The sequence below is a fragment of the Aquila chrysaetos genome (assembly GCF_900496995.4).
Source record: "Aquila chrysaetos chrysaetos chromosome W unlocalized genomic scaffold, bAquChr1.4 W_unloc_2, whole genome shotgun sequence".
Lineage (NCBI taxonomy): Eukaryota > Metazoa > Chordata > Aves > Accipitriformes > Accipitridae > Aquila > Aquila chrysaetos.
In genome coordinates this window covers 3887802-3909777 of record NW_024470322.1, presented here as the reverse complement: position 1 = coordinate 3909777, position 21976 = coordinate 3887802, and the positions used below count along the sequence as shown (strand labels likewise).

Genomic DNA, 21976 nt, shown 5'->3' with positions numbered 1-21976 from the left:
GGCGGGTCCGTCTTGGAGCCGGCTGGCATTGGCTCTGTCAGACATAGGGGAAGCTTCTAGCAGCTTCTCACAGAAGCCACCCCTGTAGCCTCCCCGCTACTAAAATCTTGCCACACAAACCCAGTACAGAATGCAATTACATTTACTGCAGAAAGAAAAATGTGTTTTCTTTCAGGGAAGACAACACTAACTTAGGCAGCTGTATACTGCTGTCATTTTGACTGACTGCTCTGTCCAAAGTATGAGAGAACACAAGACTGAATGATACAAGGACAGAAAAAGGCCCAGACTGTATTCCAATATTCACTTTACTCCTACAAATCTTCCAAAGCATTTAAGTATCAAATGATCAAAGATTCTAATTTTGCTAAGTTTCCTCCCATCCCATACATATGCATATCCTAAACCACAACTCCTACTGCAAGACTTTCCTTTAAAAGTGGATAAGAAGTGATGCAAAGCACATTCTGATGTTTATGTTAACTGCCATATTAGCTTCCCTAAAGGTGTAACACACCTAACTGCAAATGTGGTGACCCCTACATGAGTGGATCCCACCAGTAAATCTCAATTTTTGCACTTCTCAGGAAACTAACATCTTTCACTTGAAGGAAATGACAGTTTTGTAAAAAAGTCAAGGTAACTTTAAAGTAAAAAGAAAGAATACACTTACCATATGTACATGGCCACAGATCATCAAGCCCACATTTTTGGTGAAAGCATGGACAAGGTGAAGCAAAGCTGGACGTGAGTTTGGAGCACCTGTCATAATTAAGCACTGAGGTCTAGAATTGTGAAGAGAGGGGGAAAAAAGGTTAGAAGTCATTTCCTCTGGAGTTTTGTTTACTTACTTTTTACAAAGAGAGGTCTCTCCAAAATATTGACCACGAGACCGTAATCCTCATAGGAGAGGTAATATCCTCATCTGCTTGTAGAAGATTATGTTAAATTAGGAAAAGATCATTCTTTCACAATTGTCAGCATACTTATGATGAATTAATTGGTTCCAAACTCTATAATCCCACTAAGTCTGAATATTTACACATTTTAAAAGATCAGACACAGGATTTAGACAAGACTAAGTCAGAGGGATAAATTTCTTCCCCCATCTTTTAAGTCACATCCTTTTACATGTTCTGGCTTAGGTTCTTCTCTGTCCAACAGAAGAATTGGAATCATATGCTTTTATCACTATCATTCAGAAAGCACAGCCAAACAACTGTAAAGTGAAATAAGTTATTCATTATTAATTCATTATTCATCTATTAATTAATTATTGATTGATCCTTATAATAAATTTTAGAAGTTGAAGTATCCAGTCTCATTCATTTCAGAAGATTTTTATTTTTTTTAAACCATAAGAATCACTAGAAGACATTTGTCAATGTGTCTCAATCCCTATAACAGCTGCAGTTCATTTTCCATACTAGAACCAGTTAGTTTTAGTATGTACCTCTAAAATTCAAAACATTTTTTGCCATAGGTTAGAAATCAGAGTCAGTCTAAAAAGAGTAACAAAAAAGTACTCCTAAAGCCAGTGTACTTTTAACTGGCTTATGTGGAGATCTATACCTCCTCTGGAAAATGATTAGAGAAGGTTACAACTCAAAAAGCTATTGTATTGGATTTATGTGGCAAGGTTTTAGTAGCAGGAGGGGCTGCAGGGGTGGCCTCTGTGAGAAGGGAACACAGACTGCCCCCATGTTGGACAGAGCCAGTTGCAGTCAGATGCAGACCCACTGCAGCCCAAAGATGAGCCAATGAGTGAAGTTGGTGGCACCTTTGTGATAACATAGTTAAGAAAGGGTAAAAAACACTGCACAGCAGCTGTGAGAGAGAAGAGTAAGAACAAATGTGAGAGAAACAATCCTGCAGATACCAAGGTCAGTGAAGAAGGAGAGGGAGGAGGTATTCCAGGCATCAGAGCAGAGATTCATTTTTTTCTTAAGTCAGGTTGTTTTTTCACCCATTAACGATGTGACTGGATGTAATAGTAGGATGTTTGTAAATAATGAGGGATTTTAATGTCACATATTCTTAGAATTTCAGAAAGAAAAGTCATTTCATTATTAGACTTCAAGTTTTGCGGTTTATGCCTACAACAGCCAGCTCGTCAGAAGTGGAAAGTTCATTAATACTCATAATAGCATATGTCCATACATTCTGTATGGTATGTCTAAATATTCTGATGGTTTTAATATTTTGCACCAGCCGTGGAAACTGGTTTGCTGCTAGGTGACTGTAAAAGTGAGATTTGGTAAATAATTATTAGAAATCTTATACTAACACTATGATTGAAACAATAGACAAAAGTATAGCCAAGCAATTAACTAGTAGAGGCAGTTACTCACAAGTTTGGCAGTTCTTGGCACTTATGACTAGATGTTCCTGTACGCTAGATGAGAACAATGTTGAAACTGACCACATGTGATTGAAACTGCGTTAAGCTTCAAGATCAAAGAACAAGGACAAGAACAAAGACTTCAAGGACAGCCAACAGAATCTCAAATGGGTCGGTGGTCGTAAAAGCAGCCCTTCGACTCAAATGAATTCTTCATTGCGCATGATCGGATGTAGGCAGTACTATGATAATCAGTTACAATCATTTTTATGTATATGTATACTAATCTGATTAATATGCAATTAGTTACTCCATATAACCTGTTTGTGCTGAAGCTGTGGCATGCACGCTAGGTGGAACTATCCCCCATGCATCCAGCGCTGCAATAAAGAATGCCTGCTTTCTAAAACTCCAAAACGAGTCTTAGAGAGTTTCTTCGACCGGCTTTTCGGTATCATTTTGGCACCCCAGATGGGACAAGGCTTCTGAGACTCGACGGATGCGGGATCGCAGGACCTCGAGCCTGCACTGAGATTTCTTGGGGAGACCCTTGATCCCCGTTCCCCGGGCTCACAAGCCAAGGCCACTGGTAAGATTTTCTTTAAAGCCATTCTTTTGATTAACCTGGTTCTGGTATTCTGGTCTGGTACTCTTACCTGTAAGCCTGACTGAGAGAAGTCAGCAAGGAAAAAATATAAACGGATCCTTAAAAATCTAGTATTCTGGTAGAAGTACTTCTCTGATAAAGGGTAGTTGTCTCACTGGTTGAAGACAGAGATACCCATCTGGTTTGGCTTCTGAGAATTGCTCTATTTGGTACTTTGATTAAGGCTTTGGGATTTGACTATGGATTTTGGATTTGACCATGGATTTTGGATTTGACCTTAGATCTCTGATTAATTCTGCTTGGTATTTTGACTTAGGCTCTGATATTTGACTTTCCAATTTTTGATTTTTGTATATTGAAGGTATTGATAATGGGAACAGGGCAATCGAGTGAAATCCCTAAAAAATCGCCTTTGGGGTGTATTTTGAAACACTGGAAACAGCTGGGGGGTGTTCTGGGTGACAACATGTGCAAAGAAGATTTGATTAAATACTGTAATCATTAGTGGCCTCTGTATAAGCTTGATGAAGGGGAAAAGTGGCCTGTGAATAGGATGATCTTTAGAAAAAGAAGGAAACAAAAAGGTGACAATAAGCTCAAAAGGTGCTGTTCTGCATGTAGTATCCCGCAAAGATGTTTAAAGTTATACAAGCAAGAACGAGAGGATGATACTGAAATGATAACTGGATCCCGAAGGGCCCCACCTAGTGCTGTTCCCAGAAATAGTGATGAAAGAGAGCCCATGAGTAGTCCTGTCACAGGGCGAACGAGAGCTAAACAGAGCAAAGTTGTTCAAGCTCCTCTTCGTCAGGCCCTTGGGACTGAGGGTGTGGCAACTATTCAAGTACCCTTTTCTATTGTGGATTTAAATAACTGGAAAGTAGCAGCTGGGAGCTATCGAGAAAACCCCGATCAAACAGCCCGCACTTTTGAAACAATGATTCAGACTCAGGATCCTGATTGGAAAGACATACAAGAAATAATGGATGTACTTTTTGATAGTGCAGAAAGAGATATGATCCGGAGAGCTGCTAAAACCCAGGTAGAAGCACAAGTGGCTTCTGGAGTATTACAAGGAACAGTGGAACAAAATTTTCCATCTACTGATCCCAAATGGGATCCTAATAATTTGGCTCAGAGAAGACTGCTAGATCAATATCGAAAATGGGTTCTATTCGGAATTAGAAACGCTATGCCTAAGGCAATTAACATGTCTAAATTATATGAAATTAAACAAGATAGAAAAGAGTCTCCCACTGAATTTCTAAGCAGATTAAAAGATGCTGCTAGGAAATATACTAATATGGATCCTGAGTCTGAAGAAGGAAAAGCTCAATTGGCTCCTTTATTTATAGGACAATCCTCTGATGATATCAGAAGGAAATTACAAAAATTACAAGGAGCAGATTCTCGAGACTGGGGAAAATTATTAGAAGTTGCTTGGGTGATATATAGAAATAGAGATGAATTACAGAGTAAAATGAATGCAAGGTTAGTGGCTGCTTTAGAAGTAGGAGCTGGCATGGGATGAGGCAGAGGAGTTACCCTCCAAGGAAGGGGATGCAGTCGAGGAATGGGACGAGGGAGACGAACTGGATTGGGCTCACCAGTGGGATTAAATCAGCCCCTGGGACCGAATCAGTGTGCATACTGTAAACAAGAAGGACACTGGAAAGGGGAATGCCCCTTTGAGACCTACAGGGTCACAACTGATCCCAATTCCGACTGCGCAACCTCAGCAAGTTCCCCCTTTCTTGGGAAAGTTGAGTGAAAGTATCTGACGGGGACCGGAGGGGAGTCTCCCAGCAGAAGCTCTGGTTACAGCTAACCTGGGAGAACAGAAAATTGAATTTTAGTTGACACTGGAGCCACCTCTTCAGTTTTAAATACCTTAGAGGGGGAGTTAAGTTCTGAGGAAATTAGTGGTGTTGGTGTGACAGGTGAACGAGAGACTAGACCTTTCTTTAAGCCTTTGACGATGAAATTAGGAAAGCAATGGGTCACTCATCAGTTTCTGTATTTGCCAAATTCTCCTAAACCCCTGTTAGGGAGAGACCTACTTGAGAAATTGGAGGCAGAAATTAAATTTTTAAATGGAGAGATTAAAATTTTAATTCCAGAAACTAAACATATCGAAGCAGTGGCTTTGTTGTTACAGGACGATTACCGAAGGCAGAAGATCATACCAGTTGAAGTAAATAATGCTGTAATTCTAATCGTCTGGGCTGGGGAAGTTCCTGGTAAATCCAAAAGAGCAGAGCCTGTGAGGATTGATTTAAAGCCAGGATCGAGTCCAGTAAGAATTAAACAGTACCCCCTAAAACTGGAAAGTCAGAAAGGGTTAGTACTGATAATACAAAAATTTCTAAAGTACAAATTGTTAATAGAATGTGAATCCAAATATAACACCCCAATCCTGCCTGTTAAGAAGGCTAATGGTTGATTACATTACTGTAATGGTAAAGATTACAGATTAGTTCAAGACCTCAGAGCAATAAATCAAATAGTACAAGATATTCTTCCGGTAGTAGCAAATCCTTATACTTTGTTAACAACCCTAACCGAGAAACAAGAATGGTTCACAGTGTTAGACTTAAAAGATGCCTTTTTCTGTATTCCCTTGGATCCCAATAGTCAAGAGCTTTTTGCTTTTGAATGGGAAAATCCTGAGACTGGGAGAAAAACACAATATACATGGACAGTCTTGCCTCAAGGCTTTAAGAACAGCCCTACCATTTCTGGAAATCAATTGGCACAAGAATTAGAGATTTGGAAGAAAGACAATAATCGAGGAATCTTATTGCAATATGTGGATGATCTGTTAATTGCAGCTGAGACAGAAGAACAACCCACAAAGTTAACTATTAGCCTTTTGAACTTTTTGGGAATCAGTGGATATCGAGTGTCAAAAGAAAAAGCCCAAATAACCCAGAGAGGAGTAACTTATTTGGGTTTTGAAATCCTGAAAGGACAGAGACGATTAGGAACTGAGAGAAAGGAGGCAATTTGTCGTCTCCCTGAACCTAAGATTCTAAAAGAATTGCGAGCATTTCTGGGAATGGTTGGGTGGTGTCGCCTGTGGATTGCAAATTATGGCTTGCTGGTCCGACCTTTATACGAGCAGCTCAAAACCTCAAACAATGGATTTATAGATTGGACTGATGCCGGGAAAGCTGCTTTCAAAGAACTAAACCAGGCTCTAATGGAGGTGCCAGCCCTAGGCCTGCCAGATCTCACAAAGACCTTTGAACTCTTTACTCATGAAAGAAAAGGTATAGCTCTGGGTGTCCTGGCCCAATATCTGGGACCAAGTCGGTGAGCTGTGGCCTACTTCTCGAAGCAATTAGACAATGTGAGTCTGGGATGGCCTGGTTGTCTGAGAGCCGTCGCTGCAACTGTGCTACTGATCCAAGAAGCTCGCAAGTTCACCTTAGGACAAAGAATTACTGTGTATGTTCCCCATATGATAATTACTGTGCTCGAACAGAAAGGGAGGCATTGGTTATCCCCTAGTAGAATGCTGAAATACCAAGTGGTGTTGCTGGAGCAAGATGATGTTTACTTAAAAACTACTACTATCGTTAACCCTGCTGTGTTTTTTAACAACTGATCAAGTTGAAGGAGAATTAGAACATGACTGCCTGCAGACAATTGAAGAAGTCTACTCCAGCCGACCAGATCTCCGAGATGCACCAGTGGAAGAAACAGATTGGGAACCGTATACCAACGGAAGCAGTTTCATCCGTGAAGGAAAACGTTTATCAGGATATGCGGTAACCACTACTGAGAAGGTAATTGAATTGTGAGCTTTTCCTTCAAATGTATCTGCCCAAAAGGCTGAATTGATAGCTCTTACTCGAGCGCTGGAACTAAGTCAAGGAAAGCGAGTCAACATTTGGACAGACTCAAAGTATACTTTTGGAGTAGTACATGCACATGGAGCGATATGGAAAGAAAGAGGACTGTTATCTGCACAAGGAACCACCATTCAGCATGCAGAACAAATACTGAAATTGTTAGCCCAGCAGCATTGCGATAATGCACTGTAAAGCACATCAGTCAGGTAAGACTGTTCCTGAAACAGGTAACCGATTGGCTGATAAAGCTGCTAAAGAGGCTGCAGAAAAAGGCATCCTAGCACTAGTTCCAGAGAAAAGTGTAAACTTGCCTAAAGAAGCTCCAAATTATAATGAAAAAGATGAAGAATTAATTATTAAATTGCAGGCTAATAAAAATGAAACAGGATGGGCTGTAACACCGACAGGTCAAATAATAGTCCCACCCACAATAATGAGAGAAATTGCCCAAGCTGAACATAACAAAGTACATTGGGGAACAGAAAACCTTGTTAAACATTTACAAAAGTGTATTTTGAGTAGAGATATGACAAAAGTGTATTTTGAGTAGAGATATGATAAAAATTATTCGAACAATTAAAAGTAGATGTGAAATTTGTATATGTGATAATCCCAAAACCAATAATAAAATCTTTTTTGGAATTACTAAGCAAGGAAATTCTCCAGGAGAGTATTGGCAAATTGATTTTACAGAATTGCCTCGAAAAGAAGGATATTGATATATCCTAGTTCGAGTTGATACCTTTACTGGGTGGCCTGAGGCTTTCCCTTGTCGCACCAACAAAGCAAGAGAAGTAGTTATCATCATTGTTATAATCTGTGTCACTTTTAGCTATCTATAATGAGCTGTGACATAATCTTTGTTCAAGTGAGACTACTAAAAGAATTAGTAGCCTCCAACAGAAAGGGGGGAATTGATAGCATATGTCCATACATTCTGTATGGTATGTCTAAATATTCTGATGGTTTTAATATTTTGCACCAGCCGTGGAAACTGGTTTGCTGCTAGGTGACTGTAAAAGTGAGATTTGGTAAATAATTATTAGAAATCTTATACTAACACTATGATTGAAACAATAGACAAAAGTATAGCCAAGCAATTAACTAGTAGAGGCAGTTACTCACAAGTTTGGCAGTTCTTGGCTCTTATGACTAGATGTTCCTGTACGCTAGATGAGAACAATGTTGAAACTGACCACATGTGATTGAAACTGCGTTAAGCTTCAAGATCAAAGAACAAGGACAAGAACAAAGACTTCAAGGACAGCCAACAAGAACTTCAAATGGGTCGGTGGTCGTAAAAGCAGCCCTTCGACTCAAATGAATTCTTCATTGCGCATGATCGGATGTAGGCAGTACTATGATAATCAGTTACAATCATTTTTATGTATATGTATACTAATCTGATTAATATGCAATTAGTTACTCCATATAACCTGTTTGTGCTGAAGCTGTGGCATGCACGCTAGGTGGAACTATCCCCCATGCATCCAGCGCTGCAATAAAGAATGCCTGCTTTCTAAAACTCCAAAACGAGTCTTAGAGAGTTTCTTCGACCGGCTTTTCGGTATCATTTTGGCACCCCAGATGGGACAAGGCTTCTGAGACTCGACGGATGCGGGATCGCAGGACCTCGAGCCTGCACTGAGATTTCTTGGGGAGACCCTTGATCCCCGTTCCCCGGGCTCACAAGCCAAGGCCACTGGTAAGATTTTCTTTAAAGCCATTCTTTTGATTAACCTGGTTCTGGTATTCTGGTCTGGTACTCTTACCTGTAAGCCTGACTGAGAGAAGTCAGCAAGGAAAAAATATAAACGGATCCTTAAAAATCTAGTATTCTGGTAGAAGTACTTCTCTGATAAAGGGTAGTTGTCTCACTGGTTGAAGACAGAGATACCCATCTGGTTTGGCTTCTGAGAATTGCTCTATTTGGTACTTTGATTAAGGCTTTGGGATTTGACTATGGATTTTGGATTTGACCATGGATTTTGGATTTGACCTTAGATCTCTGATTAATTCTGCTTGGTATTTTGACTTAGGCTCTGATATTTGACTTTCCAATTTTTGATTTTTGTATATTGAAGGTATTGATAATGGGAACAGGGCAATCGAGTGAAATCCCTAAAAAATCGCCTTTGGGGTGTATTTTGAAACACTGGAAACAGCTGGGGGGTGTTCTGGGTGACAACATGTGCAAAGAAGATTTGATTAAATACTGTAATCATTAGTGGCCTCTGTATAAGCTTGATGAAGGGGAAAAGTGGCCTGTGAATAGGATGATCTTTAGAAAAAGAAGGAAACAAAAAGGTGACAATAAGCTCAAAAGGTGCTGTTCTGCATGTAGTATCCCGCAAAGATGTTTAAAGTTATACAAGCAAGAACGAGAGGATGATACTGAAATGATAACTGGATCCCGAAGGGCCCCACCTAGTGCTGTTCCCAGAAATAGTGATGAAAGAGAGCCCATGAGTAGTCCTGTCACAGGGCGAACGAGAGCTAAACAGAGCAAAGTTGTTCAAGCTCCTCTTCGTCAGGCCCTTGGGACTGAGGGTGTGGCAACTATTCAAGTACCCTTTTCTATTGTGGATTTAAATAACTGGAAAGTAGCAGCTGGGAGCTATCGAGAAAACCCCGATCAAACAGCCCGCACTTTTGAAACAATGATTCAGACTCAGGATCCTGATTGGAAAGACATACAAGAAATAATGGATGTACTTTTTGATAGTGCAGAAAGAGATATGATCCGGAGAGCTGCTAAAACCCAGGTAGAAGCACAAGTGGCTTCTGGAGTATTACAAGGAACAGTGGAACAAAATTTTCCATCTACTGATCCCAAATGGGATCCTAATAATTTGGCTCAGAGAAGACTGCTAGATCAATATCGAAAATGGGTTCTATTCGGAATTAGAAACGCTATGCCTAAGGCAATTAACATGTCTAAATTATATGAAATTAAACAAGATAGAAAAGAGTCTCCCACTGAATTTCTAAGCAGATTAAAAGATGCTGCTAGGAAATATACTAATATGGATCCTGAGTCTGAAGAAGGAAAAGCTCAATTGGCTCCTTTATTTATAGGACAATCCTCTGATGATATCAGAAGGAAATTACAAAAATTACAAGGAGCAGATTCTCGAGACTGGGGAAAATTATTAGAAGTTGCTTGGGTGATATATAGAAATAGAGATGAATTACAGAGTAAAATGAATGCAAGGTTAGTGGCTGCTTTAGAAGTAGGAGCTGGCATGGGATGAGGCAGAGGAGTTACCCTCCAAGGAAGGGGATGCAGTCGAGGAATGGGACGAGGGAGACGAACTGGATTGGGCTCACCAGTGGGATTAAATCAGCCCCTGGGACCGAATCAGTGTGCATACTGTAAACAAGAAGGACACTGGAAAGGGGAATGCCCCTTTGAGACCTACAGGGTCACAACTGATCCCAATTCCGACTGCGCAACCTCAGCAAGTTCCCCCTTTCTTGGGAAAGTTGAGTGAAAGTATCTGACGGGGACCGGAGGGGAGTCTCCCAGCAGAAGCTCTGGTTACAGCTAACCTGGGAGAACAGAAAATTGAATTTTAGTTGACACTGGAGCCACCTCTTCAGTTTTAAATACCTTAGAGGGGGAGTTAAGTTCTGAGGAAATTAGTGGTGTTGGTGTGACAGGTGAACGAGAGACTAGACCTTTCTTTAAGCCTTTGACGATGAAATTAGGAAAGCAATGGGTCACTCATCAGTTTCTGTATTTGCCAAATTCTCCTAAACCCCTGTTAGGGAGAGACCTACTTGAGAAATTGGAGGCAGAAATTAAATTTTTAAATGGAGAGATTAAAATTTTAATTCCAGAAACTAAACATATCGAAGCAGTGGCTTTGTTGTTACAGGACGATTACCGAAGGCAGAAGATCATACCAGTTGAAGTAAATAATGCTGTAATTCTAATCGTCTGGGCTGGGGAAGTTCCTGGTAAATCCAAAAGAGCAGAGCCTGTGAGGATTGATTTAAAGCCAGGATCGAGTCCAGTAAGAATTAAACAGTACCCCCTAAAACTGGAAAGTCAGAAAGGGTTAGTACTGATAATACAAAAATTTCTAAAGTACAAATTGTTAATAGAATGTGAATCCAAATATAACACCCCAATCCTGCCTGTTAAGAAGGCTAATGGTTGATTACATTACTGTAATGGTAAAGATTACAGATTAGTTCAAGACCTCAGAGCAATAAATCAAATAGTACAAGATATTCTTCCGGTAGTAGCAAATCCTTATACTTTGTTAACAACCCTAACCGAGAAACAAGAATGGTTCACAGTGTTAAACTTAAAGGATGCCTTTTTCTGTATTCCCTTGGATCCCAATAGTCAAGAGCTTTTTGCTTTTGAATGGGAAAATCCTGAGACTGGGAGAAAAACACAATATACATGGACAGTCTTGCCTCAAGGCTTTAAGAACAGCCCTACCATTTCTGGAAATCAATTGGCACAAGAATTAGAGATTTGGAAGAAAGACAATAATCGAGGAATCTTATTGCAATATGTGGATGATCTGTTAATTGCAGCTGAGACAGAAGAACAACCCACAAAGTTAACTATTAGCCTTTTGAACTTTTTGGGAATCAGTGGATATCGAGTGTCAAAAGAAAAAGCCCAAATAACCCAGAGAGGAGTAACTTATTTGGGTTTTGAAATCCTGAAAGGACAGAGACGATTAGGAACTGAGAGAAAGGAGGCAATTTGTCGTCTCCCTGAACCTAAGATTCTAAAAGAATTGCGAGCATTTCTGGGAATGGTTGGGTGGTGTCGCCTGTGGATTGCAAATTATGGCTTGCTGGTCCGACCTTTATACGAGCAGCTCAAAACCTCAAACAATGGATTTATAGATTGGACTGATGCCGGGAAAGCTGCTTTCAAAGAACTAAACCAGGCTCTAATGGAGGTGCCAGCCCTAGGCCTGCCAGATCTCACAAAGACCTTTGAACTCTTTACTCATGAAAGAAAAGGTATAGCTCTGGGTGTCCTGGCCCAATATCTGGGACCAAGTCGGTGAGCTGTGGCCTACTTCTCGAAGCAATTAGACAATGTGAGTCTGGGATGGCCTGGTTGTCTGAGAGCCGTCGCTGCAACTGTGCTACTGATCCAAGAAGCTCGCAAGTTCACCTTAGGACAAAGAATTACTGTGTATGTTCCCCATATGATAATTACTGTGCTCGAACAGAAAGGGAGGCATTGGTTATCCCCTAGTAGAATGCTGAAATACCAAGTGGTGTTGCTGGAGCAAGATGATGTTTACTTAAAAACTACTACTATCGTTAACCCTGCTGTGTTTTTTAACAACTGATCAAGTTGAAGGAGAATTAGAACATGACTGCCTGCAGACAATTGAAGAAGTCTACTCCAGCCGACCAGATCTCCGAGATGCACCAGTGGAAGAAACAGATTGGGAACCGTATACCAACGGAAGCAGTTTCATCCGTGAAGGAAAACGTTTATCAGGATATGCGGTAACCACTACTGAGAAGGTAATTGAATTGTGAGCTTTTCCTTCAAATGTATCTGCCCAAAAGGCTGAATTGATAGCTCTTACTCGAGCGCTGGAACTAAGTCAAGGAAAGCGAGTCAACATTTGGACAGACTCAAAGTATACTTTTGGAGTAGTACATGCACATGGAGCGATATGGAAAGAAAGAGGACTGTTATCTGCACAAGGAACCACCATTCAGCATGCAGAACAAATACTGAAATTGTTAGCCCAGCAGCATTGCGATAATGCACTGTAAAGCACATCAGTCAGGTAAGACTGTTCCTGAAACAGGTAACCGATTGGCTGATAAAGCTGCTAAAGAGGCTGCAGAAAAAGGCATCCTAGCACTAGTTCCAGAGAAAAGTGTAAACTTGCCTAAAGAAGCTCCAAATTATAATGAAAAAGATGAAGAATTAATTATTAAATTGCAGGCTAATAAAAATGAAACAGGATGGGCTGTAACACCGACAGGTCAAATAATAGTCCCACCCACAATAATGAGAGAAATTGCCCAAGCTGAACATAACAAAGTACATTGGGGAACAGAAAACCTTGTTAAACATTTACAAAAGTGTATTTTGAGTAGAGATATGACAAAAGTGTATTTTGAGTAGAGATATGATAAAAATTATTCGAACAATTAAAAGTAGATGTGAAATTTGTATATGTGATAATCCCAAAACCAATAATAAAATCTTTTTTGGAATTACTAAGCAAGGAAATTCTCCAGGAGAGTATTGGCAAATTGATTTTACAGAATTGCCTCGAAAAGAAGGATATTGATATATCCTAGTTCGAGTTGATACCTTTACTGGGTGGCCTGAGGCTTTCCCTTGTCGCACCAACAAAGCAAGAGAAGTAGTTATCATCATTGTTATAATCTGTGTCACTTTTAGCTATCTATAATGAGCTGTGACATAATCTTTGTTCAAGTGAGACTACTAAAAGAATTAGTAGCCTCCAACAGAAAGGGGGGAATTGATAGCATATGTCCATACATTCTGTATGGTATGTCTAAATATTCTGATGGTTTTAATATTTTGCACCAGCCGTGGAAACTGGTTTGCTGCTAGGTGACTGTAAAAGTGAGATTTGGTAAATAATTATTAGAAATCTTATACTAACACTATGATTGAAACAATAGACAAAAGTATAGCCAAGCAATTAACTAGTAGAGGCAGTTACTCACAAGTTTGGCAGTTCTTGGCTCTTATGACTAGATGTTCCTGTACGCTAGATGAGAACAATGTTGAAACTGACCACATGTGATTGAAACTGCGTTAAGCTTCAAGATCAAAGAACAAGGACAAGAACAAAGACTTCAAGGACAGCCAACAAGAACTTCAAATGGGTCGGTGGTCGTAAAAGCAGCCCTTCGACTCAAATGAATTCTTCATTGCGCATGATCGGATGTAGGCAGTACTATGATAATCAGTTACAATCATTTTTATGTATATGTATACTAATCTGATTAATATGCAATTAGTTACTCCATATAACCTGTTTGTGCTGAAGCTGTGGCATGCACGCTAGGTGGAACTATCCCCCATGCATCCAGCGCTGCAATAAAGAATGCCTGCTTTCTAAAACTCCAAAACGAGTCTTAGAGAGTTTCTTCAACCGGCTTTTCGGTATCACTCATTAATACATTGGTAATTTATAGTTTTAATCTAATATTCATTGAGGTTGTGCTGATACCTATCATAATTGGCTGACATCTTATTTCAGCTGTGTGTATCTACGCAACACAGACATTGTGAGTACCTATCCTATACTTTTTAAAAAAAATTTTAGTCACCTCCAAGAGAGGCTAGGGGGCAGAACTTGTGTATTTTCCCCAAATGACAGGCAACATTATTAATCTTTTCTTTGAAAAATAATCCATCACTGCCAGGTTCTGGATTCTGGAGTTAACATCGGCAGCAAATGGCACCTATATCAAGAATCTCTCCTCAAATTCACTCCTTAAATTATGCTCTAAGTAGGCAAATTCCCTTTTGTAAACAACAGAAGATTTTAGTAGCTAGATTCACTTGCTAACACACTGAGCATAACTATGACAGAATAAGACATTTTAGAGTTGTAGATGCAAGGGATGATAGAGGTTTGCTCCTAAGAGTCAATAGTATTAACCCTATGCTGGGCATGGGCAGCATGTAGGAGGTAACTGCCCAATTTGAAAAGTGATGAGTCAACAACAAAGGGTCACCAAGATGTGGAGGCTAGAGCACATGATGTACAAAGGAAGGGCGACAACTAAATTAATTCAGTCTTAAGAAAAGAAGGCGAGTGAGGGAATCTCAGTGTTGTCTTCAATTATCTAATAGGAGGCTATAGATAAGATGAAGCCAGACTCTTTCTGGAGGTGCACAGAAAAAAAAGACAAGGGGCAACTGAAGATATAACATAGGACAGTGGAACATTAAGAAAAAAAAAAAGAGGGTGGTCTAACACTGGGAAAGTGTGAGAGACCAAAAGAGTTAATGTCTCAAACATTGTGGTGGGGCAAGTTCTGCTTAATGAGGAATTCTGCATAACAACGAACCCTGCCCAGCAAGGAACCACAGGTCAAAAGAAGCCGATCAGCACCCATCAGCAACAGGACAGGGAGGGAGTGCTGGAGGGTGCACAGCTCCCTGTTCTGATATGCTGAGCAGGGCAGCTCACCATGCATGGCCAAAGATCACCATGCAGGGAAGGGGAAGTTACTCCCCAAACAACCCCCAAGCCCAAAGGCTCACAAACTGATCATGACACCTAATTAGCCTAATGAGTTCGAGTGCCCGCCCAAAGGAGGGCCAAAGATGATAAAAGGACACAAACTGAAGCCCCACATGTGCACAAGCCCACCAGAACTGGACCCCTCGGCTGACTGAACCAATGCTGGACCCAGGACCGGTGAAATCTTTCTCTCTCCCTTTTCTCTCTCCATCTTGCTCTCTCTTTCTCTTTCCTTTTCCATAATCCCTACATCTCATCCCTTTAAGACATAAAACCATTGACCAAGTCTGGGACTAAGAGTGGATCCAGCCGCCCCTAGGCCCTTCTCTGAGAAGGAGTCTGGAAAGCAAGGGGGTCTGCTCTGAACCTCGTGACTCAACGGGAGGGCTCTCCTTATTCCCTGAATTGATGTGTATGGTTACCATGGGTTACACAGTTTACTGAGGTAGTCTCATGCCAATTCCTGTTGTGAGAAACCCCACCACCTACTGTTATTCCTCCCCAGTTCAGTTTGCTTCTGTCATGAATAAAATGTTTAACTGATTGTTTGGTGTCATTTCACCTTAATTTAGCCCGAGGGAATTCCGAATTCAACACTACTCCCTGGTCTGTCCAGCCCAGGTCGTGACAGAAAGATTGCCCAGAGAAGCTGCAAAATCTCCATCCTTGGAAATACTCAAAACTTGATTGGATGTAGTCCTGAACAACCTGATCTAACAAAGTTGAATCTAACTTTGCAGATGTCTCTGCACTAAGCCAATTGAGTGGATGGTTAGACAAGATCACCTGCTGAAGTCCTGTTCAATCTATGAGTCTATCTATTTAGAGGAAGGTTTAAGTAATCAACACCTGCTGTTAAATTTTTTTGAAGCACCTTTCTTCTAGAATAGCTCATTCCATAAAAGCAGCATACATACTATAGGATAGGCAATTACCTACTTCAATGGAACACTTCTTGGGCAGCCATGCTGGCTAATGAAAAAAATCAGTTCTCTCTTTCAGTTGTGTAAAGAATGCTAGTGTAACCTGTTTGTCATTACTGCAGTGCAACAGAAGAATACCCCTGACGTGAATCAGCTAGTGTTGAGGACACAACATATGTATTATACATATTTCAGGGATTTTCTGTTAGATCAGTTTTAGCCTGATCACATCGACTAAATGCCCATTAGCAGTTTGGAGCACATCTTCCAATTCAGTTTCATCAAAAAGGAATCCAATTTACATGCCCCAAGACCACCAGTCCATGATACAAACTGAAGTGCAGTAAACAGGCATCATCAACAGACTTGCTTCTGAAGTGCACTCCTGATCAGAAATAAAATGCTAATGTAGATATGCCCAGAGGCTAAGATAGTGCGATTCAAAGTTATTACAACCCATAGGAGGTGAACAGGCAATTTAATGGAAACCACGATAGGAAACATCACAACCCTACCCTACTGGCTACATAGCAGAAGTCATTTCCGATGTCCTTAATAATATCATTAACTGTTACCTGAAGTTTTTCACATGATCTTCCACTCCTGAGAGACGAATAGAATGCTGTAGTGCATTCAAGTAAGTCAAAGCTTGTGTTGAGGATCCCCAATTCACATCTGTGGGAAGATTTGAAGTTTCAATATTTTATTTAAAGCAGTTCAACATAAGACTACATGATCACAAAATGAATGTTGAACACCAACTGGCTAAAAGACCCTACAACTAAATAGGCAATTCTATTTAAAGATAACATTCCTGTAGAAGATGTCCAATAGAAGTTACAGTTTGATATTTTATAATAAAGAAGAAAAAGGAGGAAAAAGAGAAGAAAAAGAGAAGAAAAGGAGAGGAAAACAAGAGGAAAAAGAGAAGGAACCGAGTTGTTTCCAACATTGCAAACACTGTCAACTTCAGTTAAAAAAATTAACATTTAGGAAAAAAGATGTTTAGTTATTCTACATCACAGCAAAGCAAAAAGTAACCTTGCAAAGCATTGTCTAAACTAAGTCAAATACTTTCAATGAATAACTTTTGATGCAATAAAGAGGACAGACTAGATTATGCAGTTCCTTTTAGAATATTATTTTTATGAGGAAATGAAAGCTCTTAGTATCCTCTCTAGTTGTTCCCATATATGTTCTAATTTTGCTAATTACAATTAATTTATCATTTAAGTACTTTATAATCTTCACAGCATAGGATTTTGCTTTTTCCTTATTGTCAACTTCAGGAACACTTTTTGGCTCAATCCTGCTCCATGTTGCACTTATAATCATATAGTGTTCTTAAAGGGAAGGAAGAAAGTGTATAAATTGTTATTCATAGCTACAGGAATGATTTATTGAAAAAAAACCACAAACACTACACAAATCCCTTTTCCAATTCAGAAGAGTACAGGAGCATCCCCTTTAATTTCCTGTCAAAACATGCTTTTCTGGTGCCTTCAACACTGCAACCCAAGCTCTTCTCATATGCACCTTTCCCTCTAACTTTCATTCAAATGTTTATGTCTAAGGGCAAACATGTTGGATTTGGATGGATCTTGATATACTTGGGTGGGAGGGAAGACAACAGCAATGAATATACAGGCATAATTCTATTTCATTACAACTGGAAAGTCTGAAACAGAATTTTGAACTAGCCATCCAAATAGAATTAAGTTCTCATTTTTCTCTAAACAACATGACCTTTTCCTTCCTCTACCCCCCTTTTCCCCACACTAAAACCAGAAGAAATCCCTATACATACCTGGTTTCTTGTAAGTGACATAAATATAGAGTCCAAGGACTATGACATATGTTAGAAGTGCTGCCCACCAATTAATGACAAACATTACAATGCAGCACAGAATAGCTCCAACAAGAGAAATCCACATATTGTAGTATTTGAAAGCAGGACGCCAACCTACTCAAAATAGGATAGGGGAGGGAAAAGGGGAAGACAATTTAATCACTGCTCCAAGGGAAGGTAAGAGCTGTTCATCTTTCTTCCTCAGTGCTCTACATCACATTTCATAATAATGTGCATCGGTTTCAGTAATGTACAAAATAAGGACTATGACACTTTTACGCTTTCAATTTTCCAACACATTTGATATTAATTTGCATCTTTTTTAAATAGAGGGCAAAATTAGAAACATTTCCATCTCTAAAAATGTGCCTCAAAGAGAGTTTGAAAATGCTTGTGCCAGTATATCTATTAAAACAGGCTACTAGAACCTTTGGCAACAGCTTGCATTACACAGTTGATTTTTGCTTTTGAAGGTAGTATAACAGGAATTATCAAGTGTCTCTATCACATACTAACTGGTTCTAGGTGTGTATTTTTAACATTTCCACATGACTAGAAATTTTCACATTAAAAGAAAAAGGACAGACGTATCCTAGCAGAATGCAAATATGTCGAAGTACTGGATTGCCACCGTTTTACACCCTTGTTTGTCACAAGTTTATCCAAGATCAGGTAAATACACAACCCCAAGACCCCCCCCAACATACACAAGATTAACGACTGTATTAGACATATACACCTGTTATGTAGACACTGAGTTATGCAAATGCTCTGAAAAAAATAATGATATCTATCAGTTCAGTAGATAAGAACCTTTTAGTGACATTATTTCATCATGAACCAATAGAGGACTGAGCATGAGATCCATTGGTTCTATAAGTATTGTCATTTGGCTTCTTCCTTTATTCTAACTAGCCTCCCACACCAAACAAAGGCTATAAAAATATGGCAATACTACCTTGCAATTCCAGTTTCTTCTGCACTGGAAGAGTAAACATATTAAGAGATAAATCCAAAGAAGAGAAAAGGGTGGGTCTTGAACTCCAGATACTGAATTAGCAAGAAAGCATTCTTCAAGTGATAGTCCTTAAAGGAATTTAATCACAGAAAGGAGATACGACAGTGGCAGATATCATCAGAGATCCATTTGAGAGTTTCTGAATAAACACTGAATTATCTTGTGTTCTCTCAGCAAATATGACCAAAATCAGTAGCTCCCAAGCTTTACTGGGCATGGATCACTTACTTAGTCCTCAAAATTTCAGAAGACCCAAGCATACACCATATTAAGCTTGCAATTCAGATGCACAATGAAAATCAAATAGACATTTAATAAATAAATTAAACTAGACATTTAACTTACTACCTTATAAAATGTGTTTCTGCATCTAGAAATTGCAGATTAAACTTTCACCCCAAAAATATGGTTCCTACCTGGAGATTTTGCTAGAGAAGCGTGGAATACGGAGAAGTTAATCAAGGCATATGAAGCCAAGAAGAAATTAGAGATAATTGGAGCAATGATGTTCAGTTCAGCTATAAAATCAAAAACAAAGCAAGCTGTTATGAAATATATTATCAAATGGCTTTATAGATTCCAGAGTAAAAAATCTGCTACAAACAACCTTATTTTATGATGCTCTCTACAGAGTAGTAGTTTGTCCTTTCTGTTCAACAGAGCTATTAACTTAATAGCCTCTTATTTACTGACTGTGAGTTACCTTCTAATAGACAGGAAGTGTAACTTTTAGTTTTAAAAAATAAATGTTTTTTCCATGCTATCAACTGTTTTGAAGTGCTACATACTTTCTCAAAATAATTCATTCAGGAGATTTCTTTCCCTGTGTGGCTTGATCAAACAGTGCAGCAATGTACTGAGTTCTGAAGAACCTCAGAAGCAGTGGACAGAGCATTAATATATACACAGTATGTCTCTAACTAGCTAAAGTCTCAATTCTCAAACAGCACAGAATAAGAGACTAATAAGATTAAGAGACAGTAGAGACAGCATGGCTATACCTACCTTAAACAGAGATAGGGGAAGGATGAATGAGCAAATAGGAAAAAGAAGTTTAATAGCACTAGCATAAGGACACATGGGTGAACGTAGCACAATTAGTTTGCCATCTATTCAAAAGACCTGTATTCCTATCTAGACTAGCCTTTGGCAACAGTGACATCAGCTGTCATCTCTATTGTTCATAGCTTAACAGAACACCATACTTTTGAAAGTCCTGTTCATGTAAGTTTGCCATTTACCAAAGTTATGTTTATAATTATTAAAAATCTGAAATAAACTTTCACATTTACGTTGTATAACATCTCTCTACATCAAGCTAAAGCTATATTTTCATTGATTGACAGTATCTAAGACCAGATATCTGAGATGATTAAGTAAAATGCAGTATTGTTACAGTTCAGATTTATTCTAATTCTAGAGTTATATGTAGAAGACAGGAGAAAAGAGTCCTCAAACTAAACGGATTTAGAATGCAGGCTTAAAATCAAACTGAGCATTAAACCTCAAAGGACATTGTTATCAACTTATGAGATAGAATAGTATGCTTCATAAGGACAAAAGGATATTGAAATTTATTATAATTTAAAACTAACCAATTAATATGAATCCAAGAGCAATTAAGAATGTTAGAAGATATCCTCTCAGCGGTTCATTGTTCTTCCCATAGCCTTTAGCAAACATCAGAAATCCTGGATAAATGTTGTCCTTGCACAAAGCCTAAAAAAAAAAAAAAAATTGAAAAGTTAATATGCATTTTGTTCAAAAATGTATCCTTATTAATACTTACTAATGCGGTCTTTCACTACATACATTATCTTCCAAAAAGAAGGTTTATAGCCAACATGTTCTATTTGCAATTGTCTTTGCATTTTGCATTTCTTACATTCTATCTTTCAGTATTTTCTACCTATAAGGACAAGCTTCACTTTTTTGCAAGTGGTTGACTACTGTATTTTGCTGGCATCGTACAATAACAAAGAATCTTTCTTTAGAGACAAAACAGTGTTTCCTCCAAAATTGGAAAGTTTGCCCAATGTAAAATTAATTCTCTGCTTCAGTACTTGCATTTATATTCTGCAACAAAACCCCTTCCATGTTTGACTCCTTACTGAACTTTTGGGGAAGATTGTTAGAGGATACTAAAGTTTTACTGAATGAAAGAGAACTCATAAAACAAAATGAAATTAAAGGGTTAAAAAGAAGGTAAAACAAAATACTTTCAGGAACACCAGCAAAATCAATGTAAAGTGACTTATACAAGAACTGGTACACAGTCATATTGAGTTATTTTCATAACGTATTATCTGAGGATTAAGATTCAACAGCTACAAGTTTTACTTAATGCGGTTTCCTTCTATGATTACTTCTAGAAAGGAACTAATCTGATATGTAATCTTTGTATGTGTTCCATTGACACTAAATTTAAATATTTCTTAGTGCTGAGAGAAAACAATTATCTGAATATCTGGAGACTATGTTTTCCTTGCTCTTCAGAGTAGAAACAAGGACACCAGCAGAGATGGACTACTACGTATAAATGTCCTGGGACATATGGCCAATAGGACAAAAGTAACCACCATTTCAGCTAATACGATCCTTGGTCCCTGTTCTAACAAAAGCCATCTAAAGGAGTTTGTAGACTCCTGTAACATTAGTTATGCCACAACTTACCTCTAACAAACTAACCAAAAACACAAGATTTGGGATGAACTATGTTCTAGCTCTATTTAAGAACAGTAACACGCTATATACCAGAGTTCTCTTCCAAAATTATGATTCAAAACTTAATTAGAATTATTCTTTAAAAGATTATGATTTTGCTTCCATACTTACTTGGAAAATCTTAGGTGCACTCACAAAGGATGCTAATGCAGAAGAAAGGGTGGCTGAAAAAATACCTGCAGAAATTAATGGTGCAAATCCTGATACCATGCTCATCACCTGAAAGCAAGACATAAATTTTTTTAAAAGCACATGACAAAGTATACTATACAGATGGATGTAAACATTAACTACACAAACAGAAAAATAAAATACTGTGTACCCTCCAGTTAAAAGCTGTTTGAATATCATGCATTCATATCAATGCCTCTTCCAATACAAGAACGAAGGGGCAAATCAGGTGAGATAAGCAGATCCTAG

General features: G+C 38.9%; 1 protein-coding gene across 7 annotated transcripts in view; it reads right to left on the bottom strand.

The window, feature by feature from the left end:
• LOC121232943 (solute carrier family 12 member 2-like) overlaps positions 1-21976 on the bottom strand; it is a 118065-nt gene that overhangs the window by 33543 nt on the left and 62546 nt on the right. For all 7 annotated transcript variants that reach the window (XM_041121459.1, XM_041121458.1, XM_041121453.1 and 4 more), the window contains 6 exons: positions 21668-21775; positions 20428-20551; positions 19249-19350; positions 17773-17928; positions 16541-16640; positions 674-785 (listed from right to left, as the gene is read on the bottom strand). In XM_041121459.1, coding sequence (XP_040977393.1) covers positions 674-785; positions 16541-16640; positions 17773-17928; positions 19249-19350; positions 20428-20551; positions 21668-21775 — 702 coding nt within the window. The remainder of the gene's footprint in view (positions 1-673; positions 786-16540; positions 16641-17772; positions 17929-19248; positions 19351-20427; positions 20552-21667; positions 21776-21976) is intronic.